This window comes from Hyperolius riggenbachi, chromosome 7 (genome assembly GCF_040937935.1).
Source record: "Hyperolius riggenbachi isolate aHypRig1 chromosome 7, aHypRig1.pri, whole genome shotgun sequence".
NCBI classification, from domain to species: domain Eukaryota; kingdom Metazoa; phylum Chordata; class Amphibia; order Anura; family Hyperoliidae; genus Hyperolius; species Hyperolius riggenbachi.
In genome coordinates this window covers 75,615,691-75,638,050 of record NC_090652.1, presented here as the reverse complement: position 1 = coordinate 75,638,050, position 22,360 = coordinate 75,615,691, and the positions used below count along the sequence as shown (strand labels likewise).

General features: G+C 47.6%; 1 protein-coding gene across 4 annotated transcripts in view; it reads left to right on the top strand.

Moving 5' to 3' along the window:
* CACNA1H (calcium voltage-gated channel subunit alpha1 H) overlaps positions 1 to 6,518 on the top strand; it is an 822,232-nt gene extending 815,714 nt beyond the window's left edge. For all 4 annotated transcript variants that reach the window (XM_068244151.1, XM_068244150.1, XM_068244152.1 and 1 more), the window contains one exon: positions 5,014 to 6,518. In XM_068244151.1, coding sequence (XP_068100252.1) covers positions 5,014 to 6,195 — 1,182 coding nt within the window. In that variant the 3' untranslated portion in view covers positions 6,196 to 6,518. The remainder of the gene's footprint in view (positions 1 to 5,013) is intronic.
* Positions 6,519 to 22,360: the final 15,842 nt, after the last annotated feature.

Sequence of the window (22,360 nt, the reverse complement as noted above, 5' to 3'; positions counted from 1 at the left end):
CTTTACTTAGGTTGTTCTTTTATCAATTTAAAGTTCGTTCGTCGTTCTCAACGAACGATCGTTGTCGCATGTGTGTACGTAGCATAATACTTTTCGCCACAGCCACTAAACAAGCATGCAGATCAGGTGCTCTGACTGAAGTCAGACTGGATTAGCTGCATGCTTGTTTCAGGTGTGAGAATCAGCCACTATTGCAGACAAAGAAATCAGCAGGACTGCCAGGCAACTGATATTGTTTAAAATGAAACATCCATATCCCTCTCAGTTTAGGTTCCCTTTAAAGTGGAATATGACCCTGCATTTCAACTTTGCTCTAAAACATTATTTACAGTATATTATATGCAACCAGCATTTTTTTTTACTAGACCAGCATTGGAAGGGTTACACAGGGCTTTAAAGTTCCTGGAGATTTCTGCAGACGCATCCGAAGCTGACATAGATACATTTATGTAAACAAAATGTATCTAAGTGTTGAATGTGACTCACTCTCTCTGACTGAGAAGGAGCTGGAGGACAGCCAAAGAGTGTGTAACATTTCTCAATAGATACATTTAACTAAATAGAATGTAACAATCTGAACTTCTGCATATCTCTCCACGGAACTTTAAACCTCTGTTTTTAACCCTTCCAATGCTGGTCTAGTAAAAAAAATGCTTTTTGCATAGAATATGCTGTAAATAATGTTTTAGAGCAAAGTTGAAATGCAGGGTTATATTCCGCTTTAACCACTTGAGGACCCACCCTTGACCCCCCCTTAAGGACCAGCGCTGTTTTAGCTGATCTGTGCTGGGTGGGCTCTGCAGCCCCCAGCACAGATCAGGGTGCAGGCAGAGCGACCAGATCGCCCCTCTTTTTTCCCCACTAGGGGGATGATGTGCTGGGGGGTCTGATCGCTCCTGCCTGCCGGGTGTTGCGGGGGGGGAGGCACCTCAAAGCCCCCCTCCGCGGCGAAATCCTCCCCCTCCCTCTCCTACCTGGCCCCCCCTGGTGACCGGGCTGCACAGGACGCTATCCGTCCTGTGCAGCCAGTGACAGGCTGTCCCGTCACATGTCGGCGATCCCCGGCCGCTGATTGGCCGGGGATCGCCGATCTGCCTTACGGCGCTGCTGCGCAGCAGCACCGTACAATGTAAACAAAGCGGATTATTTCCGCTTGTGTTTACATTTAGCCTGCGAGCCGCCATCGGCGGCCCGCAGGCTATTCACGGAGCGGCTGCTTCCTGATTAATCAGCCTGCAGCTGGCGACGCAATACTGCGTCGCTGGTCCTGCAGCTGCCACTTTGCCGACGCACGGTATAAGCGTGCGGTCGCCAAGTGGTTAAGGAGAGTAGGTTACCTGATCCAGGGGGCTGAGCAGATCAGGTAGCTGAAAAACACCGCTCCTCACCGCTCCTGTGGGCCGCGCTGGTCACAACGCTGCAAGGAGGGACTATGTCTCTGTTGCAGGAAGGCGGGGGCTCAGCCAGGGAGAGAGAGCTGCCCAATGGCAGCTCTGGAAACCCTGCAGGAACGCCCCTGGTGGGTGTTTTGGAAAGGGAATCCCTCTCCCCTGTGTACCTCCGAGATGGTGACAAATATTTTCACTAATTTCAGGGGGCAGACAATGGGGGGCAGAAAACATTCCTCTGTGTCCCATCTGTCCCCCATGGATTATTTTTAAAGCCGAATACAAAACCACACCTAATTATAAGTGGCCAATGATGGGCGAATTTTACCACCTCCATGTAGTATAAGGGGTTAGCTACACAGTCTGGTCATAGTATTGAATGTCTGTTGGTCCTCATACTACATAGAAGGTAAGGATGTTTGTGTAGTAATAATAGCTTTAGGACAGTTGTCATCTCAAGTTTTACTAGGAGGGCCTAGAATTTGAGTTACATTGCAGCTAGGTTGGTACATGGACATAGGGCCTTGCCCATGACTATGGCCACATTTCACCATTGCACGTTAAGTGTGCCACACATTCTCTTTTTCTTGGTGCCCAGGAGTGCCTCGAATCTTCTGGAATCCTAGCAACGTCCCTGACAGGGAGGAGACTTAATGACTAATGTAGGAAAGAAGAGTGGAAAGTATTATGGTGATAACAGCCAAATGGAATTAGGACTCATAGTTCACCATTAATCCAGGTTTCTTGAACAATTTCATACACATTTTTTGTACACAGATGTTCTCCTCTCCCTCCTTGAACTACGACTCTTAGTTCCATTTGGCGGATATTATCATAATTGTTTCCATCTACTCTGTTTCTCTATGTATCGTGTATTAGTAGCTAACCCTTCCTGTGTATACGGACTGTGGTCTTCACATTTCTACAATTATTGCAGGCTGGTAAATCTACGCCTGTTGGGCAAGGAGATACCGTATTTTCGGCCATATAAGATGCACCCAGGTTTAACCACTTGCCGACCGCACACTCATAACGTGCGTCGGCAAAGTGGCAGCTGCAGGACCAGCGACGCAGTACTGCGTCTCCAGCTGCAGCCTAATTAATCAGGAAGCAGCCGCTCGTACGAGCGGCTGCTTCCTGTCAAATCACGGCGGGGGGCTCCGTGAATAGCCTGCGGGCCGCCGATGGCGGCTCGCAGGCTAGATGTAAACACAAGCGGAAATAATCCGCTTTGTTTACATTTGTACGGCGCTGCTGCGCAGCAGCGCCGTAAGGCAGATCGGCGATCCCCGGCCAATCAGCGGCTGGGGATCGCCGCCATGTGACAGGGGACGTCCTGTCACTGGCTGCACAGGACGGATAGCCGTCCTGTGCAGCCCCGATCACCGGGGGAGGCAGCAGGTAGGAGAGGGAGGGGGGAATTTCGCCGCGGAGGGGGGCTTTGAGGTGCCCCCCCCCGCCACCCACAGCAGGCAGGAGAGATCAGACCCCCCCAGCACATCATCCCCATAGGGGGGAAAAAAGGGGGGCAATCTGATCTCCCTGCCTGCACCCTGATCTGTGCTGGGGGCTGCAGAGCCCACCCAGCACAGATCAATCAAACCAGCGCTGGTCCTTAAGGGGGGGTAAAGGGTGGGTCCTCAAGTGGTTAAAGGGCAAAAACCAGGGGGAAAAAAATATACTAAACCTGGTGCAGCCATGTTACAGGAGCGTCTTGTACATGTTCTACCCAAATGGTGTCTCCTCCTCTGTCCCGTTCTATCACAGCGTGTGCCCGCTCCCCCCTCACGAGTGCCGGTAAAATTGCTGTGTGCTTTCTGTGCACAGGAATTTTACCACCATTTGCAGAATACACCCCACACTGTCTCCATTGCACCAGTTTAATAAGTAGTTTTGTGAACCAGCCACATGACCCGATATGGCAAGCCAATCGATGCTATACAATTGGAATTCAATTGGATAGTGATAGATTCCTACCATGCATGGCAAACTCTATTACGATACATTTCAGCATTGATCAACCTGCATGTGTTGTACTGCTTAATGTAACGTAACGCTATGGGCCATCGATCCCTCTTGCTCCGACACGATCGCTTAGGATTTTTTCTAGGAGTGTATTCATATTAGAGTGTAGCCTCACAGGAGTAGCTGATATCCAGATGGCCACTAGGCATGGGCTAACGAGTACTCATGCGTGGCAAAGCACTCGAATAGATGATTTAAATAAGGCTTAATTGCCGCCGCTGTGCGTCGGGAAAACAAGGGGTTATTTACCTAGAAGTCCGACCTATATCGTGCACTCCAAATAGCTTGCACGCGTCCTGTTGGACGCGTTGCAAGACTCACTACCACGCACTTCCTGCTTGAAGCCGGAAGGAGGAAGTGCGCGGTAGTGAGACTTGCAATGTGTCCAATAGGATGTGTGCAAGCTATTTGGAGTGCACGATATAGGACGGACTTTTGAATAAATAACCCCTTGTTTCCTCGATGCACAGCTGCGGCAATTAAGCTTCATTTAAATCATGTATTCGAGTGCTTAGCCACTCTTAAAGGGGCAGTATGGCGAAACATTTTAAAATTTAAAATATGTGCAAACAAACAAATAAGAAGTAGTTTTTTCCAGAGTAAAATGAGCCTTAAATTACTTTTCTCCTATGTTGCCGTCACTTACAGTAGGTAGTAGAAATCTGACAGGTTTTGGACTAGTCCATCTCTTCATGGGGGATTCTCAGGGATTTATTTATTTTCAAAAGCACTTAGTGAATGGCAGTTGCTCTGTCCAATTGCCAAAAAACTGTGTAGTGAGCAGGGAAGCTGGCCAGCATCATTGTTTAAATCCTTTTAGGGAATATCTTTATAAAGAATAAAAGCCTTGCTGAGAATCCCCTATGAAGAGGTGGACTAGTCCAAAACCTGTCACTTCTGTCAGATTTCTACTATCTACTGTAAGTGACAGCAACTTAAGAGAAAAGTAATTTATGGCTCATTTTACTCTGGAAAAAACACTTCTTATTTGTCTATGTTTACACATATTTTAAATTTTAAAATTTTTCACCATAGTGCCCCTTTTAAGTACTTGTGAGCCCATGCCTAGTGGCCACTAAAGGTAGAGTGACACAAAGCAGTAGCACTAAAGCTCAATATTCACCTGAAGATGGATCGGGGAACCTCACAGCGACCTCTCCTGAGGTTCCTTGATCCATCTTCCTACCCACAGGAACATGCGATAGCACATGACTAGTTCCACCTGGAAGTCAATTAATTGCGGAACTTTGCACAGAAGTCATAGGGGATCTTAAAGATATGATCCATACATCACGGTCGTTATCATTGCACATCGCCAACCGTTGTTTGTGTAATCGTGTGCCTGTACCCACATTGTGAGATCACGTAAACCGGTGGCTTGCCGCTCAAATAAATCGCCAGTTGTCAGCTGTGAAAATCACATAGTGGGTATGGGCCTTAACACTTATCTATCAAGAACATGGAAGGAATTGAATTTACGATTTAAATTACAACACCGTTGTTACATCTTCCAAGATAGGAAATTAGTTAAACATTGCATGCAAGTTCTGCTTTTAGCTTAATGAATAGTGTTTCTTATTAATGTATGCTTGTCTCCTAGGAGGCAATTCGCATGGACTCTGTTGACTTCCAAAATTTGGACTCCAAGGAGAGCCTTCAGATTGAACCACTAAGGAATGGAAAATTGAGGACAACTTCATTAAGTACTCTTCCTCCACCGCTGCTCTGCCGTACCCCTCAATCTCTGCAGGGAACCCCCCAGCCTTCCCCCAACCTACCTTCCCACCGCAGACATTCCAGTGTCCGCACATGCAAGCACGTCTACAGCCAACACAGTATTCCCAGCCGACCTTCTAGCTGCAGCAGTGAGAACACCAATCCGGATGAGTCTACATTGGAGTCGTCAGACCCAGCCGATGAAGAGGTCAGCCACATCAACAGCTCTGCCGAAGGCTGGCAAAGACAATCCAACCACAGGAGCCTCTCCGTCTCTCCATTCATCTCCCAAGTGTCATCTCCTCCACATCAACTAAAGAACTGCAATAGCACAGCCAGCCTGGCAGGTACCAGCAGCAAAGACTTGAAGAAGTTCTACAGTGTTGATACTCAAGGATTTTTAGCTAAGCCCACATGGGCGGAAGACCAAAGGAGGCACTCGATCGAGATCTGCCCCTCCACTGATGACGTTGGAGACTCCTGCTTTGATCTGTACATCAGTGACAAGCATGATTCCTCCATCCTCATCCATTCTGACCCAGAATACATCAATGGGGTCCGAAGAAAGAAGAAGATGAGCCCACCTTGCATTTCTATAGATCCTCCCATGGAGGAAAACAGTGGCGCAGCTTCATGTACCAAAGCTTCCGAAAATAGCATGATGTTACGAAGGAGGACACCATCATGTGAATCCACAGCCTACAGGGACTCTTCAGACCTTACCGACAGCCAGCCTGCAGAACAGCCGTCCAAAAGCGAGAGGCGAAACCAAGCGACTTGTCGCAATGAACACTTGGTCATTCCTGGCTACTCTTTCGATCAGCCGGACACCAACAGCTGCTCAGAACTTTTATCGGAGAGCGGGCATCCTGCCTCTTTGCCTGCAATCTCAGTGGACTCCAGGCCAGACAACGGGGCTTTAGAACTTCTACCGGTAGACCATCTACATAGCAACAATTCAGAAAAGACAAGAGACTTCAAAGAAATTGTTAAGAGTCCTTTAAAAACTTCTGCACTAGTCAATGCTTCTAACACAACAGAAGAAGTAACAGACAAACCATTATAGCTTTTATGGGTACAGGGCTTGTGACGTTGATGAACCACTGGATAGACAGGTCTAAAAAAAGCCCCTTTGGGTGTTAGTGTTTTCAATAAAGCGGTGCGATTTCACACAGGTTATATAAAACGTGCGGAGGGTTTGAATAAAATAAAAAATTGATTTGTTTGATTTTATAAACGAAATAAGCAGACAAATTCCCATATAGCCTCAATCACATTGATTCGAGTTTTTATTTTAAGGTTTATTTTTCTTTCGTTTGGCTGATTTTTCTATTTTTAAATTGGCACTTTTTTATTGTGCAGAGACACAGTATACAGAAGTGCAGACATATGAAGACTTGTACGATATCTGTATATCAGCAGTATAAATAAAATAGAAATAATGTATTTGTGAAATGGTGTGTCTGTGGTCCACATTGAAGGAGGAGCCAATGGAACAAAACTAGAGTCAAAAGAGATATTTGTTATTTCCTCCCACACCCTTATTACATTAGTAGTTGTATTGCTGGAGACCACTAGAGGTTTGAAAGATCATTTCGCTTAAAGTGTAAAGCCTAGTTCACACTACAAATTACAAGCGCTAAGGGCTCTTTCACACTAAGGGCGTTTTTGTCCTTTTTTCAAAATCGCCCTAAACCGCTTATGCAATGATTCTCTATGACAGAGTTCACATCTGAGCGGTTTGTTTCTGATCCACTCAGAGAAACGCTGCATGGGCCATTTTTGAGGCAATTCTGCCTCAATGGAAAGTATAGGGGAAAAAACACTAAACGCTCACAAAATCACTTTGTGCAGCGACTGCGTGAGCGTTTTTAAGAATAAATTAATTGTATGTATTCTTTGCCGGGTTAAAGCATTCACTTCCTGACTTGCATCAGGGAGTGAATTACAAAACTGCTCAGAAAAAGTGCTTTTTACTAAAAAGCATCGCCCACCCAAGCGACTGGAAAGAAAAAACAAATTGCCTCAAAAAACTCCCAAGGCAAGCGGACACGGGATCGGAACGCAATGGGAACAAGGCCAAAGCGCCTTTTTTGCAAACAAACAGGTAGTGCACTCTTTGACCCGGAACTGAATGTATATTTAAGCAAATCTGCTTAAAAACGCTCACAAAATCGCTGTTCAAAGCACTTTTAAAGGGATTTGTGATTTTTCCTATACCTTGCATTGAAGCGCAATCACCCAGAAAATGGTGCAGGCCTTGCGTTTGCAATTGGGAAAAAAGCTGATCGCTCATGTGAGAATGCTAGTGATTAACAAAAAAAAAGCTCAAAACACTCATAGCATGAACCAGCCCTAAAGGTGCCTATACTACTAGACTTTGCATGCCAATCTACCATCCAATTGAATAATTTTAGTGAATCGGTACCGCAACAGGAACGGCCGAAATGATTTTTCTATCGACTTCAGGCCAAAATAAGTAGAAAAATGCAAGGAATATATAATTTGCAAGGGCTCAATAAGGTGCGTCAGACAGACCCCCAGCTGATGTCCCCCCAAGTGTATCTGTGTCCCCCATGCCTGTATGCTGCATATAAGAGTTCACCTCTCCACTGGCGCGACTCCTGGCCTCCTCCGGTATCCGAGCACCTTGGTACCACGTGACTCTACACATGTTGTGATGTCACAAATGTGCCTATGTCACATGGTACAGGCACTCTTGCTGACGGTGGAGTTGTTCCGGTGGAGACATGAGCCATAATTATCGGGGAACATACATACACTTGGGGAATGTGCAGCTAGGCGGCAAAGGCCCCTTTCTGATTTAATAACTTTCGGAAATCAGTATGCGGTGTATGGGCAGGCAACAGATCCCTCTCTGATCACATGTGATCAGAGAAGTCTGTCTCATGGCTGATCTGCCCATACATTGAGTGATGTATGGGTACCTTTACTGTAGGCAATAGAAAAACCTGTTGGGAGTAAAGCAGTTACTCACCTCCTTAGAAAGGCTTCAGTTGGCCCCATGTTGTGGTTTTCTTTCCTTTGCAGGTGTCTTCATACTGCAATCCATAAGGATTGCAGCATCTTCAGGGCTGTCTGCCTCCTTAATCACAGTCACTGACCCTGTGGGAGAACAGTCCAGTCAATGAATGTCATGTCCCTTACCTTCACATAGTGCAGATTACCAAATGGAGAGGGATGTGGTGACCCCTTAGGGTGCCCATACGTCAGAATATGGGCAGATCGGCCAAGAGACATATCTCTCTCTGATCGGAGAGAGATTTGTTGTCTGCCCATACACCACAAGCTGATTCCCGATCAATTTCAGCATGAAACTTCTCATGTAAAATGTCTGGTGCAGAATACTTTACCTGTCCTTCACTGGCTTCTGGCTCCCTCTGCCCTACATGGTTGTCAGCGTATATGTGGGCGTGCGTGATATCACACATGCGCCCACATTACGCCGGCAACCACGTAGGGCGCGTCTATACAGACGGAGCCCAGAGTCAGCGACTCACAGGTAAAGTATACTGCACCAAGCATGTATATTTTATATTGGGGGGGGGGGGACAGCGCAAGTTCTGTAGCATTCGACACTCATCCCAATATCGCATGCAATTACCGTCATACACCCGATCGAGGAATTCATCCCTACATCTCAGCCCGAAACTGGTCACATTGTCAATCAAGCATGCTTTTGGCAGCACAGATTTGCATCCGATCAGATTATAATAATCGAAGTTGCCTGATGTATGGCCACCTTTAGACACTGCTGAAAGAACTCCGCTGCCGTCACAGTGGCACAGCAAACAGATTGGGCACTAGGAGCCTTCCAGGGAGAAGGTAAGAGGTTTGCGTCTCAGAAAAGGGGATGCGACCCACAACCAGAAGGTTATATTGATGACAACCTAATTAAAGAATGAGGCGTGGTCTCTTAGAACAAAAGACAAGGTGTGGCTATTAAACAACAGGACTGGGGGTGCTGTGAGTCATGTGCTCGTAGCAGTGTGATGTTATTTCTCCATCATTGACAGAAGGTTCTAAAAGCAGCTGAGGAAAGCATCATTAGCGGTCATTCATGGTCTGTAGGCAGTTATCAAAGAAACCCGTTTAAATTTGCTTTGCTGGAATAATATCCAATGTTTCACCCGAGCAGCAGATTTTTCTCACATTTCTTATAAAATGTTGTGTGTTTGACATGGATATGCCAGTCTGATCCAGAAACTAAGACAAGCCATGCACTGGTGAACTCCCAAGCCACAGAGAATTAAAAAGAAGGAATGATCAGCAAGTGAAAAAGGGGAGTGTGCCGACAGGGGTAATAATTATTACAGTTGTAATAATATACCACATTGTACCAAGCAATCTTGTGATTTAACCAGGAAACTCCCATTCTCAGAATAATCACACGTGAACCACACAACACAACCATTACACTAAGCTACCTTCCACACTACACGGCCACGCACACTACGCTGCCGCCCACACTTAGCTGCCTTCCACACTACGCGGCCACGCACACTAAGCTGCCTTCCACACTACGCGGCCACGCACACTACGCTGCCGCCCACACTAGGCGGCCACGCACACTACGCTGCCGCCCACACTAGGCGGCCACGCACACTACGCTGCCGCCCACACTACGCGGCCACGCACACTAAGCTGCCGCCCACACTACGCGGCCACGCACACTAAGCTGCCGCCCACACTACGCGGCCACGCACACTAAGCTGCCGCCCACACTACGCAGCCACGCACACTAAGCTGCCGCCCGCACTACGCGGCCACGCACACTAAGCTGCCACCCACACTTAGCTGCCACCCACACTAAGCCACCGCCCACACTACGCTGCCACGCACACTAAGCCACCGCCCACACTACACGGCCACGCACATTACGCTGCCGCCCACACTAGGTGGCCACGCACACTACGCTGCCGCCCACACTAGGCGGCCACGCACACTAAGCTGCCGCCCACACTACGCGGCCACGCACACTAAGCTGCCGCCCACACTACGCGGCCACGCACACTAAGCTGCCGCCCACACTACGCAGCCACGCACACTAAGCTGCCGCCCGCACTACGCGGCCACGCACACTAAGCTGCCACCCACACTTAGCTGCCACGCACACTAAGCCACCGCCCACACTACGCTGCCACGCACACTAAGCCACCGCCCACACTATGCTGCCACGCACACTAAGCCACCGCCCACACTACGCTGCCACGCACACTAAGCCACCGCCCACACTATGCTGCCACGCACACTAAGCCACCGCCCACACTACGCTGCCACGCAACACTAAGCCACCGCCCACACTACGCTGCCACGCACACTAAGCCGCCTTCCACACTACGCGGCCACGCACACTAAGCTGCCTTCCACACTACGCGGCCACGCACACTAAGCTGCCTTCCATACTACGCGGCCACGCACACTAAGCTGCCGCCCACACTTAGCTGCCACGCACACTAAGCTGCCGCCCACACTTAGCTGCCACGCACACTAAGCTGCCACGCACACTAAGCCACCGCCCACACTTAGCTGCCACGCACACTAAGCCACCGCCTACACTACGCTGCCACGCACACTAAGCCACCGCCCACACTTAGCTGCCACGCACACTAAGCCACCGCCCACACTTAGCTGCCACGCACACTAAGCCACCGCCCACACTTAGCTGACATCTACAGCATGCAAACTGCTATACATATCTTCCTGCCTCCCCAACTCTCATGTGGCTAACCCATCTTTATAAGCTCCACAACCTACATCCTGAGACACTAAGCCACCGCCCACACTACGCTGCCACACACACTAAGCCACCGCCCACACTACGCTGCCACACACACTAAGCCACCGCCCACACTACGCTGCCATCTACAGCATGCAAACTGCTATACATATCTTCCTGCCTCCCCATTTCTCATGTGGCTAACCCGTCTTTATAAGCTCCATAACCTACATCCTGAGACACTAAGCTACCGCCCACACTACGCTGCCACGCACACTAAGCCACCGCCCACACTACGCTGCCACACACACTAAGCCACCGCCCAAACTAAGCCACCCCCAGAGGTGCTTGGTCAGGATAGCCCCACTTCATATAATAAATAAAGTAAGTAATTAAGAGCCCATTGGCTACCATCACACTTTGTTAATAGTAGCTTTGCAAAAATTGTTCATAATACACCATATAATAATCCAGCATCGAGACAGCTAAAAAGGGCATTGGACATTTGGACGCCACCATAGACTGTAATGTGAATTATGGCTGTAGTGCCGCGCAGAGGGTAATTTGGACTCCGGAACCCCAAATTACAAAAAAAGTAGTGCAACTCAGCCGGCGGAATTGCATCTTTCCCCCACTATCCATGGCGGCCTGGAGGGGAAATGGTAATCTATGCAAAGGGGAAATTTGCAATAGCAAGGCGAGATGTTTTTTGGCTCAACCCTGCGCCCTTTCTTTTCTTTTTTTTTTTTTTTTAAATTTCCTGGCGCCCTTTTTAAATGTATACTCCAGCATACCGTTAAAATAGACAATATTGTCTAATTAAAAACAATCTGGCATATTCAAGCACACCATTTGAGGTCCCTCCCATTTCACATACCATGAGGTCCCGCCCATCTCACATAGCATTTGAGGTTCCGCCCATCTCACATACATACAATTTAACATGAGTGAGGTAAGTGGACATGAAGGAGGAGAACTGGAACCAAAGAAGGATCCTCATCAATCTACAGCATGCAAACGGCTATACATATCTTCCTGCCTTCCCATCTCTCATGTGGCTATACCATCTTTATGAGCTCCCTAACCTACATCCTGAGACTGCAATATTGCTGGAAACAGCACATGGGACAGGGGCGTTGCTAGCCCCAAAGATCAGTGGCACGGGCCCCGGATCTATTCTGGGGTGCCCCGAATGTCCCCCAGGCAGAGTCAGCTGTGGTGCCTCAATGGGAGGCATGCTGGGTGCTGTGGTGAATCAATCAAGGGTATGCAGGGTGCTGTGGTGCTATGCTGGGTGCTGTGATGCCTTTATAGGGGCATGCAGAGAACAGTTCTTCTACGGGGGCATGCTGGTTGTTGTGGTGTTTCAATAGGAGGCATGTGGCAGCATGGGGGGGGGTCCATTGGAAGGTCAGGGAATGCTATGGGGGGGGGGGGGAGACTGCCAGATAACAGCAGGCCAGCCCCACCCAGCAGAAAGCCAGACCAGCCAGCACAGAAACATGGTAACTCTGCCCAGTTATATTTAAGTGCCTATTTATTTGATATGCTGCATTTTTTTTTAATTAATGGAGAGAGAGTGCTTCATTAAACATTTTGCTTACTTAGACCACTGTTAAGTTTATGTAAATTCGGCTCCACCAATGACCACACCCACATTCTGGTGTATGGCCACCCCCCTTTATCGGCTGGAGTGCCCAAAGTGCCCCTGGTCTCTTATGATCCTAGCAATGCCCCTGACATGGGAGACCACTCATTTTTATCAAGCAATATTAACCTCCTGGGCAGGCATGGGCGAATATTCGGATTCGGGTGAATCCAGATAGTTGCTATCCGGATTCACCCAGTAATGCTGGGCAGGGGGTCAAGCTTACCCTTCTGACGTCTTCTTTGTCCATCCCTCGTCGCCTCCTACGATGCGTTCCACCCGGCGCTCACGTGACTACAAACACTTCCTCCTTCCGGGTTGAAGGAGAAAGTGTTTGTAGTCACGTGAGCGCCGAGTGGAGCGCATCTTGGGAGGAGACGAGGGACGGACAAAGAAGACGTCAGAAGGGTAAGCTTGACCCCCCCGCCCAGCCCGCACAGCATTACTGGGTGAATCCGGATAGCAACTATCCGGATTCACCCGAATCCGAATATTCGCCCATGCCTGCTCCTGGGGACTGTCTAACGCCAATGGGCGTGGCCACGGCGTCAAGTCCTGGGGCTGCATTTTGCAGCCTGCGTGCACATCTGCTCGGGGGCGGCGCTCCTACCCGCCTTCAGTCTCCAAGCTGCCATTGCAGAAATCGCTGTCTAATTACATGTACAGTGCTGCGATCAGCAGCAGCGGTGTACCGGGGACAGCTGTGTGACACAGCTGTCCCGCGGGGGACAAGAGAGCGATCGGCTCTCATAGGCAGGAGCCTATGACAGCCGATCGCCATTATTGGCTGGCTGGGGGGTGAGAGGGATTTAAAAAACAATAGTAAAAAAAAAATACAAAAATATTAACAAATATTTATTTAAAATAAACACTGGGGGGCGATCAGACCCCACCAACATAGAGCTCTGTTGGTGGGGGGAAATCACTCCTGTGCTGTGTTGTACAGCCCTGCAGATTGGCCTTAAAGCTGCAGTGGCCATTTTATTAAAAATGTGCCTGGTCTTTAGGGGGGTTTACCACTGTGGTCCTCAAGTGGTTAAAGTACCCCTGAACTGAGGACTCATTTTGCTAAAGTTTACTGCATGAGAGATTCTGTCTGGTTCCCGTTTATGCTCCACTCACATAGACTAACCGAAAAAGGGATTGGATACTGGGTTGACCTTGGTTTTTTGCACTTCAGAAATCTAGATACAAAGAAGAGCATAGACTATGAAGCAATTGTTCTTTTGCTGGGTTCATAGAGGCTCGGTTCCCACTTGCTTTGCATCACATGCAGCCAGCGGGAGTGGACAGTGTAGTGTCCACTCTGTTGGTTCGCTGTGGTCTGGCTGGAGTCCGGGGCAGATGCGTTACCACCATAGGCCATATGGAGAATGCATCTGCCTGCCTAGGATTATCAGTCTGCACAGAAGTGCGCTTAGTGCAACAGATCCATTGCAGAGTGACAAGTGTGAATGGCTCCTATATATAAAATAGGAGCCGCTCACTGTCAGTTTTACAATGAGCGGAGAACAGACAAATATGTCCATTCTAGGCTCAAGTGGGAACAGAGCCTTAGGCAGTGTTCCCACTTGACAGTAAAACTGACATTTTTTTGGCTGTTTTACTGCATAGCAAAACTGACAGTGAACGGCTCCTAGTTTATATATACTGTGTTTCCCCAAAAATAAGACACTCTCATATATTTTTTTGTCCTTCAAAATATGTGCCAGGTCTAATTTTCTGGGAGGTCATATATTAGGGCAGCAAGATCCCCATTCCCCCACCGCCACGTTACCTCATCATGACCCCATACGCCATAAAAACGCATCCCCACATATCAGTAATTCAAGAGCAGATCAGCGGTAACCTTCTGATCCCCCCACCGCTGCTTTATCTTCTGCTGGCCCCGTTCTCCATTGCCAGCCGTCATAATTCAAACCGCTGATCAGCGGTAAACTGCGGTGAAGGCAGCTCGTTACACTGTAACAGCACTTCAGTGTACAGGAAGTGACATCTCTGTTACAGTGTAACGAGCTGCCTTCACCGCAGTTTACCGCTGATCAGCGGTTTGAATTATGACGGCTGGCAATGGAGAACGGGGCCAGCAGAGGATAAGCAGCGGTGGGGGAATCAGAAGTTCACGGCTGATCTGCTCTTGAATTACCGGTGTGTCGGGCAGCGGAGAGCAGGGATGCGTCTTTCTGTAGGATGGGCTGATGAGGAGGTAAAGTGGCGGTGGGGTAAGACAGACGGGACGGGACTTCCAAAGCCACTGGGGCTTATTTCAGGGGTAGGTCTTAGATAGGCCTTACTTTAAGGGGATGTCCTAATTTCGGGTAAACACGATGGGAGCCTTTCACATTTGTCACTCTGCAATGGATCCATGGGATCCATTGCAGTAAGCTGGCCGCACCTCTGTGCAGTTAGTGATAATCCCGGGCAGGTGGATGGATTCTCCATATGGCCTATGGGGGAGTGCATCTGCCCCGGACTCCAGCCAGACTACAGCGAACTCTACACTGTCCACTTCTGCTGGCTGCACATGACAAACACTGGTTGCAATGTCTTAATTTTTGTTACAGGTCCCAGCACTTTGATGATGGAATTGGTAGGCCTACACAGTTTCCTCAGTCTCTGCCCCAGTCAGTCCATACCTCGTTTCAGAAGCAATCAGACCGGAAATATCTACAGTGCAGTGCAGGGGGTAGCATATTAGGAGTGCAGCAGGTGAGTTGCTTGGAGAGTCAAATCCTAAACTCCATCTGCAAGTAAAGTAGAGATTTATCACTATAGACTATATCACTATAGACTATATCACTATGGATCTTTAAAGAGACTCTGTAACAAAAAAAACCAAACAAACAAAAAGCATCCCCTGGGGGGGTACTCACCTTGGGAGGAGGAAGCCTCAGGGTCCCAATGTACTGTACTGTAGCTGCAGGCAGTCCAGCGCTGGCTCCCCCGAAGTGTCCCGCAATCCAGGCTCGACAAACCTGACAAGGCTTGATATATTTACCTTCCCTGGCTCCAGTGGGGGCGCTGTTGCGGCTCTCAGAATGGAAATAGACGTAAATAGCCGATCTCTGTCGGGTCCACTCTACTGCGCAGGCACAGGAGACTTGAGACTTGCGCCTGCGCAGTAGAGCGGCCCGACAGCGATCGGCTATTTCCACCTATCTCTGAGCGGAGAGCCGATACTGCACCTGCGCTGGAGCCAGGAAGGTAAATATTTACATCCCCGCTGTTCGAAGGGGCACAGCGAGACCGCTGTGGGACAGAGGACGGGGGAAACCTAAATAGGATGCAGAGGCTTCCCCCACCCGAGGTGAGTACTCCCCAGGGGAACTTTTTTTAGTTACAGGTTTCCTTTAAGTAGGTGTCTGACTGACTGTTTCTAAACACTATCTCGTGTTCTAATGACTTTGGTTTACCCCAAAGTACGCAGCTTGATTTACATTTTGTATTTGCTGAAAATAAGTTTTTTGTGTTTATGTGCATCTTCGTGTGGTGAGAATTTTTTTTAGGTTTTTTTAATTTCTACCCAAAAAAGTGAATAGATTGTGCGTGTGTACAATCTATCAGCAGACTGATAAGGCTGTTTCTGAATGATCCGCTCAGCGGATCGTTCAGAAACAGCTTTATCAGTCTGTCTGACAGACTGTACACACACTACTGTCGGGAGAACGCCGGCCCAGTGGGTGGGTCTGACGGACCCATCGTTCTAACCAGTAGTGCGTGTGTACGCACCTTATGGACCTAGGAGGCCCCATGCAATAATTTTTTAAAGGGGGGCCCCATACATGGTAAGTACTGGCCCAGGGATAAAACCACAGTGGGCAGGCCAGATTGCTGTTGTAAAAGCGAATGGCTGACTGTAGAGACAGTTCCTGATACCTTTTAGTGCATATCAAAGTAAGTGGAAGTTTTGTAATCCCGGTAATTAGTGAGATGACTTTGCTGTGCTCTCTCTTATCTAAACACAGCAGGCTTTCCATGTCAGCTTACCCTGTGACATAGCATGCTGATAAAGGACATTATTGTCTCCTATCACATCTGGAGGATCTATCTATAGTGTCATTATCCCGCTGTGGCCCAGTATTATGAGCACAGCATTGTCTCTCTTCAGTACATATCATGAGCACAGCATTGTCTCTCTCAAGTACATACCATGAGCACAGCATTGTCTATCTTCAGTAGTTGTACTTGTGCTTCATCCTATGAGGATGACATCTATCTCCGCTATCAATGATCGTCCCCGATGTAAACACTCACTTTACTATAGTTTATAGCAGAAGAACTCCAACCGACTGCTGCTAAACTTTAGACAGACCTAAATATTACATTTTTATTTAAATGAGCCTTGTGTATCTAAGCTCTAGTTCGAAAAATCCAGTCATATGACCTAAAGTAGAGGCCTGCATCAGGTCGGATACCCGCGGGTTACCTGAAATGCTGGTCAAGTTTGGGTACTTGTTTTGATTTAATTGGGTTGCGGATTAGGTGCGGGTAGCTGGTCTGCGGGTGCGGGTACCCGATTCACCAGAAAGTGGGTTGCGCGTCGAGTGCAGGTCTGAAAAATTAGACCTGCATAAGGCATCAGGTCAGGTACCTGCGAGTTACCGGAAATGCGAGTCGAGTTCGGGTACCCGTTTTGATTTAACTACTTTAAGACCGCCTCATGCCAATGGGCGTGACCGCAGCGGCAGCCCCAAGACCGCCTAACACCAATTGGCGTCAAGTCCTGCAGGAGATCGCGCACAGGATGCGTGCGCATCTCCTGCTCAGGGGGGGTGCTCCGCCCTGCCTTCAGTCTCCGAGCGGCAATTGGGAGACTGTTAGACGGCGTAATCGCCGTCTATTTGTCTATTTACATGTACAGCGCTGCAATCAGCAGCAGCACTGTACTGGGGACAGCCGTGTGACACAGTTGTCCCCTCCTGAGGCTGGGCAGTGATCGGCTGTCATAGGCTAAAGCCTATGACAGCTGATCACCCTGATTGGCTGGCTCGGGGAGGGAGGGAGCAGGGTAAAAAATATATAAAAAAATAAATAAATTTTTTTTATTAAAATAAAAATAAAATAAACAACTGTGGAGCGATCAGTTCCCACCAACAGAGAGCTCTGTTGGTGGGGGGGAAAAACACTTGTGTGCTGTGTTGTGCGGCCCTGCAGCTTGGCCTTAAAGGGATACTTAAAGGATACCCGAACTGAAATGTGACATAATGAGATAGACATGTGTATGTACAGTGCCTAGCACACAAATAACTAGGCTGTGTTCCTTTTTTTATTTCTCTGCCTGAAAGAGTTAAATAGCAGGTATGCAAGTGGCTGACTCAGTCCTGACTCAGACAGGAAGTGACTACAGTGTGACCCTCACCGATAAGAAATTCCAACTATAAAACACTTTCCTAGCAGAAAATGGCTTCTGAGAGCAAGAAAGAGGTAAAAAGGGGGAATTTCTTATCAGTGAGGGTCACACTGTAGTCACTTCCTGTCTGAGTCAGGACTGAGTCAGCCACTTACATACCTGATATTTAACTCTTTCAGGCAGAGAAAGAACAAAAGGAACACAGCACAGGTATTTGTGTGCTAGGCGCTGCACATACACGTGTCTATCTCATTATGTCACATTTCAGTTCGGGTATCCTTTAAGTCAGGCGAAAAAAATGAGCTTAACTCACCTGGGGCTTCCCTCAGCCCCCTGCAGCTGATCGGTGCCCTCGCAGCCCCGCTCCAATGCTCCTGGACCCGCCGGCGGCGACTTCCGGCTTCGCCGCCCCCGGCCGACAGGCATGGGAACGCAAGTGATCCTTCGTGTTCCCAGCCACAATAGCACCCCCTATGCTGCTATTGCGGCCTTCTTGACGCAATAGCAGCATAGGGGGTGCTATTGTGGCTGGGAATGCGAAGAATCACTCGCGTTCCCATGCCTGTCGGCCAGTGGCGGCGAAGCCGGAAGTCGCCGCCGGCGGGTCCAGGAGCATTGGAGCGGGGCTGCGAGGGCACCGATCAGCTGCAAGGGGCGGAGGGAAGCCCCAGGTGAGTTAAGCTCATTTTTTTCGCCTGACTTAAGGTCCCCTTTAACCACTTGAGGACCTAGGGCTTTCTACCCCTTAAGGACCGGCCACTTTTTTTCCATTCAGACCACTGCAGCTTTCACGGTTTATTGCTCGCTCATACAACCTACCACCTAAATGAATTTTGGCTCCTTTTCTTGTCACTAATAAAGCTTTCTTTTAGTGCTATTTGATTGCTCCTGCGATTTTTACTTTTTATTATATTCAGCAAAAAAGACATGAATTTTGCCAAAAAAATGATTTTTTTAACTTTCTGTGCTGACAGTTTTCAAATAAAGTAAAATTTCTGTATACATGCAGCGCGAAAAATGTGGACAAACATGTTTTTGATAAAAAAAAAACCCATTCAGTGTATATTTATTGGTTTGGGTAAAAGTTATAGCGTTTACAAACTATGGTGCAAAAAGTGAATTTTCCCATTTTCAAGCATCTCTGACTTTTCTGACCCTCTGTCATGTTTCATGAGGGGCTAGAATTCCAGGATAGTATAAATACCCCCCAAATGACCCCATTTTGGAAAGAAGACATCCCAAAGTATTCACTGAGAGGCATAGTGAGTTCATAGAAGATATTATTTTTTGTCACAAGTAAGCGGAAAATGACACTTTGTGAAAAAAAAAAAAAAAAAGTTTCCATTTCTTCTAACTTGCGACAAAAAAAAAAATGAAATCTGCCACGGACTCACCATGCCCCTCTCTGAATACCTTGAAGTGTCTACTTTCCAAAATGGGGTCATTTGTGGGGTGTGTTTACTGTCCTGACATTTTGGGGGGTGCTAAATTGTAAGCACCCCTGTAAAGCCTAAAGGTGCTCATTGGACTTTTGACCCCTTAGTGCAGTTAGGCTGCAAAAAAGTGCCACACATGTGGTATTGCCGTACTCAGGAGAAGTAGTATAATGTGTTTTGGGGTGTATTTTTACACATACCCATGCTGGGTGGGAGAAATATCTCTGTAAATGACAATTTGTTAATTTTTTTTACACACAATTGTCCATTTACAGAGATCTTTCTCCCACTCAGCATGGGTATGTGTAAAAATACACCACAAAACACATTATACTACTTCTCCTGAGTACGGCGATACCACATGTGTGGCACTTTTTTGCACCCTAACTGCGCTAAAGGGCCCAAAGTCCAATGAGTACCTTTAGAATTTCACAGGTCATTTTGAGAAATTTCGTTTCAAGACTACTCCTCACGGTTTAGGGCCCCTAAAATGCCAGGGCAGTATAGGAACCCCACAAATGACCCCATTTTAGAAAGAAGACACCCCAAGGTATTCCGTTAGGAGTATGGTGAGTTCATAGAAGATTTTATTTTTTGTCAAAAGTTAGCGGAAAATGACACTTTGTGAAAAAACACAATTAAAATCAATTTCCGCTAACTTTTGACAAAAAAATAAAATCTTCTATGAACTCACCATACTCCTAACGGAATACCTTGGGGTGTCTTCTTTCTAAAATGGGGTCATTTGTGGGGTTCCTATACTGCCCTGGCATTTTAGGGGCCCTAAACCGTGAGGAGTAGTCTTGAAACGAAATTTCTCAAAATGACCTGTGAAATTCTAAAGGTACTCATTGGACTTTGGGCCCTTTAGCGCAGTTAGGGTGCAAAAAAGTGCCACACATGTGGTATCGCCATACTCGGGAGAAGTAGTACAATGTGTTTTGGGGTGTATTTTTACACATACCCATGCTGGGTGGGAGAAATACCTCTGTAAATGGACAATTGTGTGTAAAAAAATCAAAAGATTGTCATTTACAGAGGTATTTCTCCCACCCAGCATGGGTATGTGTAAAAATACACCCCAAAACACATTATACTACTTCTCCCGAGTACGGCGATACCACGTGTGTGGCACTTTTTTGCACCCTAACTGCACTAAGGGGCCCAAAGTCCAATGAGTACCTTTAGGATTTCACAGGTCATTTTTGTTTCAAGACTACTCCTCACGGTTTAGGGCCCCTAAAATGCCAGGGCAGTATAGGAACCCCACTAATGACCCCATTTTAGAAAGAAGACACCCCAAGGTATTCCGTTAGGAGTATGGTGAGTTCATAGAAGTTTTTATTTTTTTGTCACAAGTTAGCGGAAATTGATTTTAATAGTTTTTTTTCACAAAGTGTCATTTTCCGCTAACTTGTGACAAAAAATAAAATCTTCTATAAACTCACCATACTCCGTACGGAATACCTTTGGGTGTCTTCTTTCTAGAATGGGGTCATTTGTGGGGTTCCTATACTGCCCTGGCATTTTAGGGGCCCTAAACCGTGAGGAGTAGTCTTGAAACCAAATGTCGCAAAATGACCTGTGAAATCCTAAAGGTACTCATTGGACTTTGGGCCCCTTAGCGTACTTAAGGTGTAAAAAAGTGCCACACATGTGGTACCGCCGTACTCAGGAGAAGTAGTATAATGCGTTTTGGGGTGTATTTTTACACATACCCATGCTAAGTGGGAGAAATATCTCTGTAAATGACAATTGTTTGATTTTTTTACACACAATTGTCCATTTACATAGAAATTTCTCCCATCCAGCATGGGTATGTGTAAAAATACACCCCAAAACACATTATACTACTTTTCCTGAGTACGGCGGTACCACATGTGTGACAATTTTTTGCAGCCTAGGTGCGCTAAGGGGCCCAACGTCCTATTCACAGGTCATTTTGAAGCATTTGTTTTCTAGACTACTCCTCGCGGTTTAGGGCCCCTAAAATGCCAGGGCAGTATAGGAACCCCACAAGTGACCCCATTTTAGAAAGAAGACACCCCAAGGTATTCCGTTAGGTGTATGGCGAGTTCATAGAAGATTTTATTTTTTGTCACAAGTTAGTGAAAAATGACACTTTGTGAAAAAAAACCAATAAAAATTAATTTCCGCTAACTTTTGACAAAAAATAAAATCTTCTATGAACTCGTCATACACCTAACAGAATACCTTGGGGTGTCTTTTTTTCTAAAATGGGGTCACTTGTGGGGTTCCTATACCGCCCTGGCATTTTACAGGCCCAAAACCGTGAGTAGTCTGGAAACCAAATGTCTCAAAATGACTGTTCAGGGGTATAAGCACCTGCAAATTTTGATGACAGGTGGTCTATGAGGGGGCGAATTTTGTGGAACCGGTCATAAGCAGGGTGGCCTTTTAGATGACAGGTTGTATTGGGCCTGATCTGATGGATAGGAGTGCTAGGGGGGTGACAGGAGGTGATTGATGGGTGTCTCAGGGGGTGGTTAGAGGGGAAAATAGATGCAATCAATGCACTGGGGAGGTGATCGGAAGGGGGTCTGAGGGGGATCTGAGGGATTGGCCGAGTGATCAGGAGCCCACACGGGGCAAATTGGGGCCTGATCTGATGGGTAGGTGTGCTAGGGGGTGACAGGAGGTGATTGATGGGTGTCTCAAGGTGTGATTAGAGGGGGGAATAGATGCAAGCAATGCACTGGCGAGGTGATCAGGGCTGGGGTCTGAGGGCATTCTGAGGGTGTGGGCGGGTGATTGAGTGCCCTAGGGGCAGATAGGGGTCTAATCTGATAGGTAGCAGTGACAGGGGGTGATTGATGGGTAATTAGTGGGTGTTTAGGGTAGAGAATAGATGGAAACACTGCGCTTGGGTGGTGATCTGATGTCGGATCTGCGGGCGATCTATTGGTGTGGGTGGGTGATCAGTTTGCCCGCAAGGGGCAGGTTAGGGGCTGATTGATGGGTGGCAGTGACAGCGGGTGATTGATGGGTGGCAGTGACAGGGGGTGATTGATGGGTGGCAGTGACAGGGGGTGATTG